The sequence below is a fragment of the Sceloporus occidentalis genome, unplaced genomic scaffold, assembly GCF_023333645.1.
Source record: "Sceloporus occidentalis isolate IW3139 unplaced genomic scaffold, rSceOcc1.0.p SCAF_31, whole genome shotgun sequence".
NCBI lineage: Eukaryota > Metazoa > Chordata > Lepidosauria > Squamata > Phrynosomatidae > Sceloporus > Sceloporus occidentalis.
Window position 1 is genome coordinate 10,097,599 of NW_028317011.1, and position 18,720 is coordinate 10,116,318.

Genomic DNA, 18,720 nt, shown 5'->3' on the forward strand with positions numbered 1-18,720 from the left:
ATTTTGCAGGGAGATATATTTGTGTGAGAACTCTGCAAAATCCACTAAAAATTGTAACATTATATGATTATTATCACATTTCCAGGTCTAAGGCACATTTTGCTAATCTTAAGAAAAAGCGTCTGATGGCATGACCACTGATTTGAAACTGTCTGATAGCTTGACTCCAGTTACATGTTACAAAAGGTTCCTTAATAAGATAAGGAGAGGAATGGTAAAGTGAGCCAAAACAAATAATTAAAAGAATGACTTGTGTATTTTTCATGTGTATAGCATAGCACAACTATTTATAGGGTAGTATGAAGGTATGTAAGTTAGGGTCACTGTGTATTGTTTTTATATATGTGCACAGGGTTGTGTGACTGTATAGGATATTGTCAATGTGTATTGCTTTGTATGCCTGTGTCTAGGGTAGTGTGACGGTGTATTGTATAGTATGCATGTGTATAGTATTGTGTAAATGTGTGACTATGTAGCATGTGTATACGTTAGTGTCACTGTTTATAGGGTGGTAAGCAAGTGTTTGGGTTAGACTATTTGTAATAACTTTTGCCAATTTCATACACTCATATGAATCTCAGATAATGAGGAGGGCCCCCAATGAAACAAACAAAAACAAATGGCAAAACCTCTGAAATTTTGTTCAGATTTGTTCATTCATTTTGTCTGCTGTAGCTTCCTCTCACTCATTTTGTGGAAGAGTTGCCAGTTAATTAAAATATATTACTTTTGTGGGGGTCAGACAAGCTTAAACAAGCTATGATTAGCATCTTGGCAGTGTTCCCAGAAAATATGGTTATGATTAAAAGTGGGTACACTCATGAGTCCAATAAATCAGGAGCTGCTTATTTAGTGTTAGCAAATGCAAATTCCCAAGGAAACAATTAAGGCCAGGATGCAAAAGTTGCATACAGCAAAAGAAAAAAATGATATAGTTACCTATTTCAATGCCAGAGATACCTATTCTGAAAAAGTCCTACCTCTACAACTAAACCTTTCATAATAACTTTAAAAAGGAAAATAAAAATCTCAGTGGTTCTGTGGACCCCAAGCTACTTCTGCTGAGAGCATGTTATACATATCCACCACACTTTCAGTAAAATAAATCTTCCTTAAATGAAATAAAACTGTCTGATGTTAAACAAAAGTAAAAATATTAGACATCAAGTAATGTGAATAAAATATTAGTCTGCACTACTGCTGTAGGAGCAGAGTGGGGGCAGATAAAAGGCAGGGGGAGAGTACAGGGGGCACAGACAGCAGTGGGGAAGAGGGGATACAGACTGTGAGAGGCTTAAGAACAATGCATCCAAAATAATGTTGGGCCTTTTGTAGCATAGGGTTGGGCCACTGGTTAGTTTGTACTGAAATGTAGCCCTGTCCAGAGCCCAATCTACAGTTACCAGCTAATATCCCTACTATTGCTGGCTCAATATAATGGGAGTTGAAGTGAGGTAAAGTAAAACAGAGGAAGAGGTAGACCTTTCACGAAAGCTTTGTGACTAAGGACCTCAAGTTTAACATAGAAGTCTGTATAGATGACCTGTCCTGGAAAAGCAAAGGGGTGTCTTTTCAGACTGCATTATGGGATGAACACTTACATTGGGAGTATGTGGTCGCTGTGCCGCTGACACTGAATCGGTTTAGATGAAGTCTGTGCGTAACCACGTTTTTCTGTGGTTGAAACAGAATGATGTGAACTTTGGGTGCAAACAGGCAGCCCAGTACCACAAAACCACTCAGACTTACTGAGATGCACATAGTTGTAGTCTGAACCTGTAATAAACAGAATATAACATGTTAAAAGAAGTGAAGCACATCTCAACATAAACATATCACATGATGGTACATTCAGGAGCCCTGTAAAAGTGAATAATAAATTGCCACATAGTATTGCTATGCTAGTTTGCGAAATCTCCATGCACTTTATATAAAAATTGCTGGAAAAAAACCCCTAAATTTGCTGGAAGAAAAACTAAATTTTACTATGATGCTCACGGTAAATGAGTGAATTAGTTCATAGATGCCATAATCTGTTACATATAGATGTCCTGCAAACTCCACAAAAAAACCCCCAAAAACTTGGTTTTCTATGCCCAAGAACTTTTGTAATGGAACATGTAGAGAAGCTTAAAGTTTGCTAACCAAGTACCCAGAGTATTAACTATATTAGGAAAACATGGGAGTGGCTGCTGACACTTGGCACGATGTCCCTTTCATTAACATTCTAGCTAAGTAATTACTAACTAGAAAATCTGCATAGTATGTATGCTTCATTCTATCAATGTAAAGCATAGACCGGTGCTCCTATACGTCATCTTTCCTCTATGTTTGGGTAGGATACCTCTATAAGCATACCTCTGAAGTATCCATCTTTAAATCCATGTCCCTCTTTTCTAGGAGATCAAGATGTTTGTTTACTTTATATGAGTTAATGACAGTGTTCTATAAGCTTGAATGTCATAATAGTGTGTGTAGACACAGTGGGAACTAGTTTATAAATTAAACTGCATATATGTACAATAATTGCTTAACAACTACTGCTAGGTATATAGTGGGTGTGTGTGTGCGGGGGATGAATACTCTTATTCTTGGAGTGCCACTTGGTCTAGGACCGACCCTGGCTGAAGTGCGAGACATCTGTCTGTGTAGTTAACCTTGTCAGTGATGGAGTGAAAAACTGCCATCTGCCACATTGAGGGCTATGTGTGGGGGAACCATGGCTGTGAAGCTGGGGAATGAGACAGTGCTAATAATATGCTGTGCTTTGGCTATTTTTTTTTTAATTTGGCAACCCTTATCCTCTATCAGTGCAGTGTTTCCTTTCCAAATCTGTAGACCAGTAGTCAATTGTGGGCAAATCAGTGTGACACTGTAGATAGAATGAGTAAGTGCTCCTGATCATATTACCTGTTGTCTTCTTTTAGTGAGAAGCTGACTTCTTTTAGTGAGAACTGACACAGTTACTTTTAGTGAGACTGACAGAGAAGTAGGTTGTAACATAAAAGTAAAAAAATCTAAAGGCACCTTAAAATTACTTTCACCACTAGAACATATGGAAAATGTATTTTAAATGAACAGTTATAACACTTTTAAATGTTGTTATTAAATGTTAAAAACCCCTATACATTAACATAGTACTTTCTGAAGCCCTTTCAAGGTTCACAATGCATTTTTACTTACTCTGTAATCACTTGATGTCACATAAAAGATGGGCAGGAAAGCCAGCCAGATAATGCAAGTTGTATACATTGTAAATCCAATGAACTTGGCTTCATTGAAATTTTCTGGACACTTCCGGGTTTTGAAGGCATATACAGTACATAAGATCACAAGGACCACATCATATGTTAAAGATATTAACATACTAGAATCTTTGACATTACACTTCAATATGACAGTTTCCCTTTTGTCAGGAAGTGTGAATCGTCGTGTGCCAGGAAATTCTAACACGAGCCACACAGACACGATGACAATCTGAACTGAGATGAGACTCAGGCATATCGCAACTTGAGATTTGGGACTGATGAATTTAGGTCTTTGAGCACCTTCCTTCACACCACTGAAAATCCTGGCAATGCGATTTGTCTTGGTTAATAAAGCGGAATAGCAGACTATGAAAGACGTTCCAAGTCCCAGTCTACGGAGTGCACAAATGACTGGTGAAGGTTTGGCTATGAAGAAAAATGTCATACAGTAACACATGAAGACTCCAATTAAGAGAATGTAGCAGAGTTCCCGGCCTGATGCTTTGACCAAAGGTGTGCTGTTGTGTTTGATAAAGACTCCTCCAACCATACACGTACACAGGATACCGAGACATGCAATTGTTACTGGTCCAATAGCCCATGCGTCTTCCCATTTAATGTAGTCTTCTGGCAAATCATAACAGCTAGTTAAGTCTGCAGAAGGCCAGCGTCCTGGACCACAGTCTGAGCAGGTAAACTCATCTACCAGATATTCATATTTTTCACATGGGATACAAATCCAGCAACATACATCTCCTGGTTGCATATTTTTCATTTCATTTGGAGCACAAGGGTCACTGCATTGTGACGTTGGAATGAATCTCTTAGACCACTGGATCAGGTTCACGTCCAGTGACAAGGTTTCTGCCCACTGGCCGATCTTTAGATAAGAGTACTTGCCATTGTTGTACTGAAAATTAAATACATTGTACAAACCTATTCCATCTCCATATGGATCAAACTTCACAATGCTGTCTCTATGAATCAAAGGAATGAAAGGAGCTGCCAATAGAAAAAATATAGAAGTTAATGTATGTATTAGAACTGGAACTCAATTAGACACTTCCGAAGCAGCTACTGGGATGTCCAGTTGGCACAACTTTTAAGTAATTTACATGCTGTATAGGGCAAAATCAGACAATTCAATCAAACAAGTAAAAAGTAGAAGAAAATAATATTGATTTTGGTTGGAAATATTACTTTAGTGATTGGAAAGCTGTTTCAAATCTTCTAGCCCCTCATAACCAGAACCAAACACATTAAAAAATAAAAATAAAATGGTGAAATGGTGCCCATACCTACCACACTCACAATTACCTTAATATATGATATTCAGCAAGTATAATACAAAAAATAAAAGAAGGATGGTGTGCTCTGTGATGACCATAAATCTATATTTGATATTTATTGTATTGGGAAGCATTAGCAAGAATATGAAATATGTCAGATAATGGTGCTCAGTTGAATTGGCCCATTATTCTATCTATACAAGTCACCGGTTGGATGAGCTTTTGCAATACAAACAAACATAACTATAAGTAACATCATACACATATCTACTATAGGGCTGGAGAAGAATGGCTCTCTAGTTGTTCTTTTTTTTAAAACCATAATGCAAAGCCAACTGAGGATAATGAGAAATATATGGTAGCTGTAAATACAGAATTAAAAAAGCCACACAACCATTTACAATAAGTATTTCTGTGCAGCTTGAATAATGAAATCCAGGACAGAACAGTTGATATAGCAAAACCACTATACACAGTGTCATAACTAATGGGCGTATTAAATACATTCTTCCAATATAATTATGTTTTAAGACAATAATAGCAATAAAAGCATTACAATGACTATCATTAAAGGCATCTCAGATAGAATAAGATAAAAGAGAATGAAAGAAAGTACTTGCTAAAGAGCACTACAAAATGTTTCATAACATTATATATGTATATATATATATATATCAATCAGAAAAATGGCATCAACAATAGAAAAATGAATGAGTTCACAAAGGGTCTATCCAGACCCTCTTGAGAACTCTCGAGCAAGGTCAATGGAGCCCAGCTCACTAATCAGTGTGATTAGTTAAAAAAAAATGTAAAAAAAATGTAAAAAAATGTTTACATTTTTTTTTTAAATATGGTAACATAAAAATTCCCCAGTGTCACCAAAAAAATAAACAAAAATAAGTTTTTTATGAGCAACCCCTACAATCCACAAAAATTCCCTCAATTTGGTGTGAATGCCCATTCTGGATTTATAGTTACAAATTTGCTGTTTAGCATTTTACTTGCTGTTTTTCATTTTATCATGAAACAATTGCTTTAGTTTTTCTTTTCTTTTTTCCATTTTTTGTTGCCTTTCCCTGTGAAAGAAATGTTTTTCTTCTTATATATATTTACTTAATAGGTTACATCATAATTTGCTTACCTGCTACTTTCTGTTTAACAATATTTTCACCGTTTAAAATAATCCAAGTAGTGTATTGGTTTGTCAATGCCAAGGTTATGTTATCCTCTTGTAGTAACATGACTATAATGTTGTGGTCTACATTATTTTATTTGTTTTAAACTGTAATGTGTTATGATATCTTTGAACATGCCCTTGTCCATAGCCCTTTGAGGCAATTAAACTTTCTTCCTCCGATAACCATGAAGTCAGAGAACACCCAAACATTCATCTCCAGTTAACAATTAGGTCTGGAGCATTTTTTTTGCCCTAGAATACAATGATCCTCTTAGGGCATCTCACCCTTGTTCTCATCTTGTGTCAGCAATATGTTCATGAACAAACTTGACTTGACACTTTGGAAGTCGACATGTCCACTCGTATTACTGAATTGAAATGATTTATGTCCAAAACCTGTCAAAGTCTCGGACATGAAAGAAAATTTAGTTGGGAAAGTGCATCATTTTATACCCCACCATTATATGAACTACATCGATGTAAAACAAGGTGGTAGAGCTACATACACTAAACGACCAAAAGAATGTGGAATTAATGAATGAGTTCAGGTGTTTCAGCCACACCCATTGTCAACATGTTTATAAAATCAAGTACATAAACATGCAACCTCCATAGACAAATATCAGCAGTAGAATGGGTCACACTAAAGTGCTCAGTGACTTTAAACTTGGTGCTGCCATTTCTGCCCTGCTATATCTGCCCAGTCCACTATAAGTGCTATTATTGTGAAGTAGAAGCATTTAGGATTAACAACAACTCATATGGGGCCACTGAGTGCTGAAGCATGTAGCATGTTTTGCAAAGAGTTTAAAACAGTCTGTGGAAGCAACATAAGCACAAGCACTATGCATTGGGAGCTTCATGAAGTAGGTTTAAGACAATTGTATGCCTTCAACTTTGTGGAACCACTTTGGGGAGAGCTCTTTCCTGTTCTAGCATGACTGTGCAGAAAGCAAGGTTCCTAAATACATGGATTGACCAGATTGGTGTTGAAGAACTCAAGTGGCCTGACCCTAACCCCATTGAACACCTTTGGGATGAATTAAAATACCAATTGAGAGCCAGGCCTTCTCATCCAACATCAGTGCTTGATCTCACAAATTCTTTTTTTGCTGAGGATATGAACATGGCCCTTCTAGGGGTAGGCTTAATGAAGCACAGGGCAAGAGAATGCAAAGGATTGAGGAAAATTTGATGACCAAAAGATTTAAAAGACAGGATTTGTGTAGACAATGACACATTTCCCATGGTGACACAATAAGCACAATATGGACCTAGAATGCATCATTATTTAAAGTGCTGGTGGGGCCAAAGTTGAAGCTTACTGACATTCTTACCTAATGTAACATTTGTTTCCCATGCTTCATTCACTTTCATGCTATACACTATTAAGTATATTAAATGTACTAAATACATTAAGTGCTATTAACTCCTTTTTTCTTTGGGAAATAAGCCTTAGTTTATATGTTCACCTTGGATATAAATCCAGCAGTGAGGAAGGATGAAGGATATTGATAAGGTGGGAGGCACATAGATTGACAGCACATAAGAAAATGAAGTAGTTGAGATGATCAGGAAGTACAAAAATCATAGATAAAGCACAGTAAGATGAAAAATAAACACTGTTAAAGCTTTGAAAAAAATAAACAACTCTGGATATCATCTCTGGTGCAGTTTTTAAAAATAAAGCTAAGAATTTTTCAGGGGCTCACAGATACAATTTGCTGGAGTTTGGAAACAAGTTTTAATAATCAAAATAAAAATAGATTAGATACAACAATAAACCTAGCAGATCAATAAAGACAAATTAGCTATTTAGCTATTTTAGCCGGCTTTAGTGCAACAGAACTGCACAACATGTCCAATGTACTCATTACTCCTGTGAGGGCAGGTGCAAGTACATTTTGATTGATTATAGCCTTAAATACCCAATAGTTTAATTTCACAGGCAGTAAAGCAAATGTAGGAAATTCGTAACCAGTTCTATAATATCTGCTTTAACTGTAACCAAATGTGATATTTACATTAATGCCATGGAATAGTGTATTGTGTCAAGATGGCTAGATTGGATGTTATTTATGAACTGTGTGCAAGTTACTATTATCACTTGGCTTTAGAGTATGCATGTTAACATTCAATGACCAAATGACAGCCTGCAGACACTTATTGGTCCAATCTGGAGGTTATGCAAATATTTGGTTTTACTAGTTTCATGGAAACAAGTCAGGATTAGAAAGGCATAGGGATTTGGGGACGTGTGCTAACCTGATGCACAGGCCAACAGACTGAAAGGAATAGATTCAAAGAGTCCAGCAGAGTACAGTACAGACAACAGAATCAATCTGAAGGGCAAAGGAAGGTTTCAAGGACTGACAGAGTTAAAGGAATAGTCCTTTCTAGAAATTTGCATGACTTTAAGAGTGGGCTTAATTGAATAAACTTTTTAGCAACTTCTATGATTTCAAGTTAGTGCTTGCTTAGCCAAAAGCTGAGAATCGTGGTAGCAGAACAAGTCTGACTGTTTAGACTGTTACGAAGTAGTTGCCTAGTATATGACATTACATTTACATTACACTTATTTATAGACTACCAGCATATACTGTAGCACTATTAAAAAATGAACAATAAGATTAAATAGGTGCAGCACAGGTAAAATTCTGTATAAGTGAGAGGAAAGAGATGATATTGGTAGAAGAGAAACACAAGTTGTGGCAAGAGCTAAGAGTGCATTTAGGAGAGTATTTGGAGATAAGAGTAGTAATATAGGAGGTTCAGTGTTAAGAGGGGCAATGGTAGGGCAGTGGGCTGCTAAGTGGCATAAGTTTCAATTTAGCAAAAAAAGTAGCCCTCAAAACATAACCCCCAGGACATGCCCTACTGGAAGTTATATTTCTCTTGTCCTGAAAAATCTTAGTACTAATGTATATTCATGTGCTGTAAATTAATTGCATGTATCTGATGCTCTACTGAACGCAAAATTCTATTACAGAAAAAAATATTCCTAGCTCTAGTCTTACAAAAAGGCAATGTGCTTGGAGATATTATCAGGTAGCTTATGATCTAGGATGTACACTAGATGGCACAGGTTAGGCAACAGCGAAGATAATTCTCTTTTGGCTGGCAAAAAAGCAAAAATATATACTTTTCTATGACCATGTTATCCAGTTCATATATTTTTTAAAATTAATAGGCATGTTATTTCTGTTTTAGTGATAAGGATTATTTGTATCCACTATTCTGTAAAAGATACACATAGCAAGTTCATATGAAACAACCTTGTATACAGACATGAAGTAAAGAAAAAAAACTTACATTAATATTTTAATAGAGATTTAAACTGATTGATGAACGCAGGGTATGCCCAAGACATTTTGTTGCCTGTCTTATCTGTGCTATCTTTGTTCCCAAACAGCTTGTCTGTGCCATATTTTTGTTTGTTTAACCAGGGCCCTCCTACCTGTTGTTTCTGTCAGTTAAATTATTGCTTGTTTCCTGTTTACCCATTATACATCACAAATATGATGGCACTACATAAAGCAATAAATAAAAATAATATTTGTACCCAGATAGCTTGTCAGTTCCCCCAAGCATATTGTCTGTACCATTTTTGCCACAAAACAGCTTGTTGGTGACCCCAAACAGCTTGCCTGTGTTATCTTTGCCACCAAAAAAGAAAGAAAATCCTGTTGGTGGACCCAAACCATTTGCTCTGTAAGGCACCCTCAATATGTCTGATGGTATTTCTCTTTCTCCATGAATCTATCCCAAAAAGAACATTCCCTCGGGCATATAAAAGTGACAGCTGGGTGCAATGGACCCATGTAAGGTCTAGCTCTAGGTGAACATATAAGCACTATGTGACGGCAAGAAAAATGATTTTATTAACAAGATATCTGTGAAATGACCATGTGGGGAATAGTTATGCATTTAATATATCAGAGTTTTTAAACATCCAAAATATGTTATATTCATATTACAGATATTAGAAATAACTACATAATGTCATAACGAGGAGGATGTTTACATTGGAAATAATACTGAGTATGATTAAGGGGGAAAGGCAAGACTACCTACATGCAGGATCAGAAAGAAAAACAGAAGATTATGTTAACATGGAAGTAGGAGAATTTATCAATATTATCTTGAAAAAAACATAAGATGCTGGTATAGGTTGTTGCATACAATGCAGTTTAGATTTACATGTTACCATCTGAACATACATACTTTAATATGTATAGACGTTTCATATTTGGGAAATGTAATTATTATTATGAGCTATAATTATTATTTTGTTTAAAATGGAAATGTTCCAATTCCCCATAAATCATAAAAGCATTCATTATGTGGTAGTAGTTTACACCATTGCTACAACAAAGACTGCCAATTGATTTGAAATATGTTTTGCTATCACCGCTAAGAGCTTGTGCGGAATAAGACAACAGGAAGATATCGAACAATAGCTTCCAATGCATGAGGTAGCATTAGAATCAGTTCAGTCTCTGTCTTTCTTTGTAAGGATCCTTTGTCAGTGTAAGTGGGATATTTGGTGTCTTAGCAACAAGGAGGTGTGAGATTAACAAAAGCTTTTAAAATATGTTTTTTTTTCAATTTACAAACAGGGCATTGTATTTCACCTCTAACACTGTAAATTATCTTTGTGAAATTGTTAATCCAAGAATTATAGATTCAATTGAAAACATGCAATAATAGAACATGCATAGAGTAACATAACAAAATCCTTGGGTCTTCCCTGTAAACAGTGTTGACCACCCTACCATTGTGTGTTAAAGCAGGGTTGCAATTTGGAACAAAAACAACTCAGTCATACGATAACCTTACCACATACATTTACCAGGTGGTCTATAAATCTCTACCTTGTAAGATCACGTGCTACAAGAAGTCATAGCATACAGGTTAGCCAATAAAGTAACTATTTCCCTAAAAAGGGATAGTCATCTGTTAACAATTTGGTGCCGTGATAACTAGAAAAATAGAGTGATCATTGTAGAATTAAATTCTTGGTCATGCTTTTGATTACAGATATCATCCAGATCACCAGTGACAATTCATATGCATAAGAACAATCAAACTGGTTTTATGCATATACCAAATTATCCCTAAGGGTTCTTCTGACACAAAGTCCCAAACACTCAGAACACCCATGCAGTACATTATTGTAATTGTATCTATCTTGTAACTTTTTAGCTCAAACTCAAGATGAATGTCAGTTCTAGTATCTTATATTTTTCCATGTTTCTTCAGAGAGCATCAAAAAGCATGGACACCATGGACATGTTGTTGCAAAGTTTCTATGTTATAACCTCACAGCAGCTACCAGTTGGCAACTCTTACTAACCTGTGACTACGCATTGTACGGTTGGTGAAGGTATGCATTATACACGGCCAGCTTCACCCTCTTTACAGGAAAAGCTCACCGGGGGTTTGCTTGCAAAATGTGTAGTGACAGCAGGGAGTAAATAGACCCTAGAGTTATAGGCAGGACATAAGATTCTACTAAACACAATATGTATCATATTTCATTTTCTCTTTGTTATGACAGTAAGTCTGAAAGTGAAACAACAGAATATATCTGTTTTATTTTGGCAACTGTCTTTTCCCTAAACACAAGACACTGCCAAAACAAATAAAGTTAGAACAAAAATATCATAGCAACGTGGCACAGGTTCATTGCACCAGGAATATACAATAGTTATGGCTGTAGAGGCAACTCTTTTAGTGCCAGTGGGTTGTTCAATGCACTCTTCTGCACTATGACAACCAGAGGGTTAAATGTGCTGTACTGTAATGTATGCAGATGTCGATATTTTAAATGTGCTGATATGTGCTATAGAAGTAACAGTTGTCAAGGAACACAGTTCATTATGTAGCTCTTGGATGGCGACTAATATGCTGTGTCAATAAGAGTTAAACATATCTTAAAACAGACAGTTACTGAAAGCAAGACATGGTGTCCTATTTTAACTAGGGTATGGTTGGTATCTTCTGGCTTGGGGACATGCAAAACCAAGTCCACATTTACCTGCCTGTCTGATGTTTTTGTATTCAAGCGCATCTCATCTTTAAAATAGCAGCAAGAAAAGCACGAACTGTCATGCTTAGACATGTATAACATACCTGAATAAGAGACCAAAGTCTCATATAGCAATTTAATGCAATTCAGTAAGTAAAGGCTTCATATTAGCTAAATTAGAAAATGTTCTTCCCACTTCTAACACACTGCAGCTGTGAAGGCATCAGCTTCAGATGATGTGACCCTGAGAATATCCCCTTTCAGACCGGTGCAAAAACCTTGGAACACGGAGAGAAAGTTTCTATGTAATTAAACACCCCTTTAATCTTAAATAACATGCAGGGTGTCAATGTAATTACAGTAAGCCACAACTGGGAACAAGGCCACAGATCCCACCTTGGAACTCCCCTTCTTCAGCCAATACAGTCTGAATTTCCTTTCTACATATTGTACATTCATTTGAGCTTCCCACTAATTTGAGCTGATGCCTTTTCTTGTTAGTATACCAAATGTCAGGACTCGGGTGATCAGGTCGGGTAGGAGCCCATGCGCAGGGGATACTTGGGGTTCAGTATGTAACCCACGGTGCATGATTATGCAAACAAAGACACCACAAACAGAAATCCAGGTAATGCAGTGTATTTCATGTATATAACAGGACCAGCAAATAAGGGCAATATAGTCTAAGCAAGTAACCGGACGTATGACAAAATAAAATACAGGTAATAAGTCTTTTGGCAGGGAGCCCGCTTGGAAGGGCACGACAGACAGAGAGCCCGCTTGGAAGGGCACGACAGACAGAGAGCCCGCTTGGAAGGGCACGACAGACAGAGAGCCCGCTTGGAAGGGCACGAAAGGCACACAGCCCGCTTGGAAGGGCACGAAAGGCACACAGCCCGCTTGGAAGGGCACGAAAGGCACACAGCCCGCTTGGAAGGGCACGAAAGGCACACAGCCCGCTTGGAAGGACACAAAGCAGGGAGTCCACTTGGAAGGACACAAAGCAGGGAGTCCACTTGGAAGGACACAAAGCAGGGAGTCCACTTGGAAGGACACAAAGCAGGGAACCAGGAACAGTACAGGTGCCGAGCCACAGCAGGAAGGTCCATAGACTTCAATACAAAGGCCCTGACTGAAGGGCAGGGCAGGTTCATAAAGGCAGGGTAATCCAGGTAACAAGGCCCAGCTGGATGTAGACTAGGGCTCAACCCAGGTAACAAGGCACACCTGAGTTCTGAGTGCTCCAGAGGGTCGAGAGTGGCCACTAGTGGTTGCAGATGTAAACACCACAGGTATTAAAAAAGCCATGGTTCAGGCAGCGAAAAATTAGTTCCTGACACCAAAGCTCAAATGACTGCTTTGGTAAAGGTTACACAGGGAAGTTGAAAATTCTGGATAAGCTTTGGGTTTCTATTTGGTCTATGATTATAGTGACTGCAAAGAATAATGGTTGGCTCATTTAGACTGTGCTGGGTATTGCAAAGAATAAGCCCCTAAAGCTAAATGCAGTATCCAACTGAGGACCACAGGTTGTCTAGACCTGATATAGGAGATTTAAATGAGATTATTGTGCTGTGTGGCACACTTGAAATGGCTATATGCATACTTAAAGCTTTATCATGGCATCAGAAAAAAAGGCACATGTGATAAATAAGATAACATAATGCAGGTACAGATCTCATGTACATGGCTGCATAATAAAAATGCTTGGAAATATGAGCAAGTAACATCAAAGTGTGACATTTTTTCCTGATGTTCCCTTTTCGAGAAGAATGATTTTTGTTTTTAAACTTGGGTTAAAAATAATTCCTTGTCAAAGAGTATGTATTTGCATTCTATGTAAGTGTTACAGGCTTATCCGACAGAGAAGGGGTTATTTTTATTTTCCAATATCTCATCGTGTTCTACAGAGCAGAGGTTGAATCAACAATTTTAGAGCTGCCCCTAGTTGTCTGCATTGATGTCTGCATTCTAATAAGAGTTTAAATGGAACAAAGTGTGTACCTCTCAGCTTGGGATGAAAGCAGTCACCTTTGATGGCATTGCTCTGTGTACCTGAAAAAACCCTCATAATACTAGTAACCCTTTTAGTCTTCCAACTCTCTTAACTCCCCCACTGATAGCAGTGTGGATCACCCTATAAAGAGAAACTGAGCAGCCTGACAAGCAGAGAATAGTTTGATCATTCCCTCTTCATTCTTATATGTCAACTGGCTCGCTCCACACTTCCTGCCATCCAAGCTCTGATGCTATCTGTCACAGATATGTCAACTCACATTGATTTCCCACCAGTCAGGATTTTCTGTTTTGAAAGCTGTCCCAGTCACCTCAGCAATGTCTCATTGATAAAAAAAAGCCTTTTTCAACTAATTGCCACCTTCACTTCAGGATCTTCAAAATATAGCTGATTTCAATGCACTGAAGAGTGACATCCATCTTTACAGTGTGGAATGATTATTGCACACTTAATTCCCAATTATGGCAAAATGCTGGTAATAAATAGCTGGAAAGCAGATAATTTCTTACTAGAGATTTGAAAATGGAAGCCATCATTTTGGTGTTCATCTGCTCTGCAGTCAAGCAGGTAACTGACATTTACAGGAAGGGTGTGAACTAAATAGGAATTGTTAAGAACACAGACCCCACTAATGTAGTATCAGTAAATTTAACAATTATTTAATTTATGGCTATGCTAGTAAAAAATCAAATCATTATTTAGCCATCCTCACCGATATTACTAAAGGCATGCAAACAAACTAATTTTAATCATAATAATTATCGTTGAAAGCACCTCATATAATGGGCACATTTAAAATTAGCCCCCCCCAAAAATAAAGTAAAACATCAGCCCATTTCAACTTCAATGGCTATATATCCATTATACAGATTCCTTTTTACGGTGCAAATGAAACCACTATTAGACTTGTGCATTCTTATTCGGGTGAACATGAAAACGAACATGAAGGGTGCATTTTCGTTGTTCAGCCCGAATACCGAAGAAAGGGACATGACCACTGGTCTCCCCGCTCCAAGAGTTAAAGGTCCGTATGAGAGACTCTAATTGTCGCTTGTACGGACCTTTAACTTCTGAAGCGGGGAGACCAGTGGTCTCCCCAGGCTGAGTTTCGGCACCAGGATTTTGAAAGTCTGTACAAGTGACTCTATTGGTCACTAGCAGGGGGCTCGTCTGCCATCAACCAATAAAGTGTAGGTGCGGACCTCTAAAACCCTGGCGCCAAAGTTGCTGCGTAGTGCGTACCATGTTAACCCCGTATTAACCTCTTCTACAAAAAACGAACACGAAGAATGTACACAAATATTCGCCCCAACCGAACACAGGAACGGCCGAATATTCATGGAATACGAAGAATTTTTTCCCCACAAAGATGAACACGAAGAGTTGGCCGGCGCCCAAGTCTAATTAGAACCAAGCTGGAAGTAACACAAGTGACATGCTAAATAATATAAACTAATATAGAGGCAATGCTAGAAAATACAGAAAATATGCATTTTTCAAAAACAGTATACTTTCATCTACAAGGGAATTAAGGGCAGCATCCTCTGTTATCAAGGTTAGTAATTGTATAGGACAGTAGTTTGATGCATATGTGAGATAGTGATGAGGAGTTATAGGTTTGAATTAGTTTTTGAATAAGTAACTTGTAAAACAATGTTTGGGCCAGGCGGAAATCAGCTGGGTTTTATGATGGGAAGTGGACTCTTTTTATCTATATGGTAATGTTGGTGGCCTAATGGATCTTAACCTCTTAAAATGCACTAATTCAAAATGCCTAAAACATTGGCGGTTGACACAGTGGGCAACCCTTTTTATGGCTCCAATGGATCTGGATCTTCAGCTACTTTTTTTTTAAATGTATACAACCAGGGGGCTGGCACACTGGGCACCTTTTTTTGGACCTGGCTACATTCAGCTGTGTTTAATGTAGGGAATTGGTCTTTTCGTATTCGTAGTGTAATTTTGGTGGCCCAATGGATTTTATTCCATCTGAATCCTCAATCAGTTATTTAAAATGCTTAAATTCTGGGGATTGACACACCGGGCACCCTTTTCATCAGCAAGATAGCTTTTGGTCCAGGCTGGAATAAGCTGTGTTTTATGTGAAGCATTGGGTCCCTTGTATACGTATTGGTCATGTTGGTGGCCCAATGGACATTCAACCCACAAGCACTTCAGTTAATTATTCAAAATGCTTAAAAATCATGGGGTTTTTGGGCCAGGCTTAGATCAGCTGTATTTTATGTATGCGAGTTGACTCTTCATATTCATACTGTAATGTTGGTGGGCCAATGGATTTTAAGCCCTCATAATCTTCAATTACTTATTCAAACCTTATGTAAATTCTTGCCAAGTGTGCCACCTTTTTAATCTAACATACCAGTGATTTCATACATGCTTGCAGCGTCTATGGGTCATGGATCTGTTGTAATATCTGTGTTGTACAAAAGTATTATTGTATTGATTTATAAAACAAAATACTTTCTGTTTTCAATAAGAAGCTGGCCGAAGAAAAAGATAACTTCAGCATTGTTGAATTGGGAACCATACAACACAAATTCCAGTTCAAACCTATCACTCCTCATACATCGCTATCTTACATATACATCGTACTACTGTCCTATACGATAACTAACCTTGATAACAGAGGATTTTGTTTTGAATACGAAGCTGGCCGATTAGGAAGCCAACTTCAGCATCGTGGACAAGTTGGTTGTGGCCTAAAAGTTCCAGATGAAAACAGTTCTATATTGCAGAACAAAATGTTAACCAGTAAAGCATAATATAGCTTAAGGACACAATGTTCTTTTTTATGTAATCTTCAAATCTCTGACCATACTGACATTGGCTAGAGTCTGACACACTGCCAAGTTTCCTGCTCATTCACTGTTTCAAACTTTGAATGTGAACTCCTTCGCTTTTACTATCTGCACTTGGGATTCAGTAACTTTGACATGTAGAAAGGCAAGTGAAGCTGCAATTAGACAAATACCCTTACACTAGGCAAACCACTAATTTATGAACATTTAGGCTAATAAACATATTGTTTCTTCTTAATGCCTAATCTGAAACTAATAGGCTGTCCTAATTTATAGTTTATAGTCAGTTATAGAACAGCTGGGGAATCTAATTTACAAGCTACATCTAACTACATATAACTTTATAGCATGTACTAGGATAACTAAGGGAAAGGAATGAGCATTTTACAGAGGTTGGCAAAAACAGAACTATACAATAAGAGAAAAATAACAATAACATTACAACTGACATTATGAATATTGTCAATAGGATTACTATTCATAATTTAGTGTCAACTAAATTACATAAAATCTTGATCTCTTGATCCCGAACAACTAAAATCACCACTGAATGTTAATCTTATTAACTAGAAGTAGTTCTGTGATATGCAGTATTTTCCCCTTACTCTGTACAATATTACAGTTTCATAATGAAATTCAGTACTACAAATACCATCTCTGTTATTTTTGAATGCCAAAATACTATTTTATTTTGTAAATTGTCGCCCCATTTCTATTTTGTGATATGTGACACAATATGCAATATTCATGTGCTGCCAGGTCAGAAAAACCAGCATTGCATCTCATGACCTTATTAAGTCTTTGGCTAATTACCAATTCTGTATTACTAGTATGAAACAACCAAACATTACTGATGATGTCGCTTCAGTGATACATCATGGGCCCTAGAAACCAGCATGTATGCTGCATTGATCCAACCGTTAAACCGAGACAAAATATCTAATATTTTCATAAAATTTGCATAACAAATAATTAAAAACCAGTGCCCCAAGGAGTCATGGTATTAAGAAGTTTCATAAAAATTTCCTAAAGCTTATGAGAAAGGTAAGGTCATGTAGCACCTTCCTCCCTTGTATCATTTTCAGTTTTTGCAGTTAGCACATTAGCTGATGTTTTCTCAGTTTTTAGACAATATCAGCATCATCAACACTAATCATAAACAATATCCACATAATGAGCTTAGTAAGTGGTATCATACCATTTAGTGTGCTGCAAAAGTAAAAAAAAAATAATAATAATAAAAAAAAAACTTTGGTGAAAGGACATTGTGAAACATTACAATTAACAGCATGTATCTACAGGGGTTCTCTTGTTCAATCCAAATTACTGTAAACTGTGACAGAGGCCATGCGATATGTGTTTGTTAAATCTTCAGGCTTTAATGAACTAATGGACTGTGCAGCACATGATGTATATTGCTGGTGGCGATCGGTAAATGCAGCTGCTTAATTTGATTATTACAGAGACATGTCATCTACAGTCTGCACTGTGTATCAGACAACCTAGCGAAGTGAAAGCTTAAATTATTCTTGTCATCTAAAGTGGTTAATAAAGTATAAAGATTGGTTTTCATTAGGTAGAAAAGGTCCCGGCAAAAAACGATAAAGTATTTATAAATAAGAAAAATTCCCAACCAAATGTGCAGTGTGTTTAATTGGGCCTTGCATAATGACTATATTTAATTTAGTCAGGTCTAGTGAAGGTTAGATGAAGGATTTTACGGTCTGAAATTTACAGGCAAAAATGTATCCATCTTAGGTGTTCAGACACTTAAATGGAAGGGTTTCCTATGGTTTTCATGTAGTATTTCTGTGCAGTCATATCATAGAATGAACGATCGTTCTATGAATTTTAGCCAGGCTGTTGAATTTTTGTTACACCGGTGAGGCCAATTAAGGTTTATTCGGGTCATTCAGTTGAGCACCCTATTGATAGAATAGAATCCAATGTAAAGTTAAAGGAAAATTTAACTTGCTTTTAACAAATCATTTTTTAATTGGTTTACGTGATGCCCCTTTGTTATTTGAGCAGGGCCCTCCTCACCAAGGGCCAGCCCAAGACATTGTGCTAGCAGTGTCCAAGGATGAAATGCTGACCCCCCCACAACCCCACACTAAACGCACTAAAACCACACCCACA

General features: G+C 37.3%; 1 protein-coding gene across 1 annotated transcript in view; it reads right to left on the reverse strand.

The window, feature by feature from the left end:
* Positions 1–18,720, reverse strand: part of LOC149298830 (metabotropic glutamate receptor 3-like) — a 62,679-nt gene that overhangs the window by 9,651 nt on the left and 34,308 nt on the right. Inside the window, exons 3-4 of the mRNA XM_089487114.1 lie at positions 3,184–4,250; positions 1,602–1,776 (exon numbers count right to left, since the gene is read on the reverse strand). Of these exons, the coding sequence (XP_089343240.1) occupies positions 1,602–1,776; positions 3,184–4,250 (1,242 nt within the window). The remainder of the gene's footprint in view (positions 1–1,601; positions 1,777–3,183; positions 4,251–18,720) is intronic.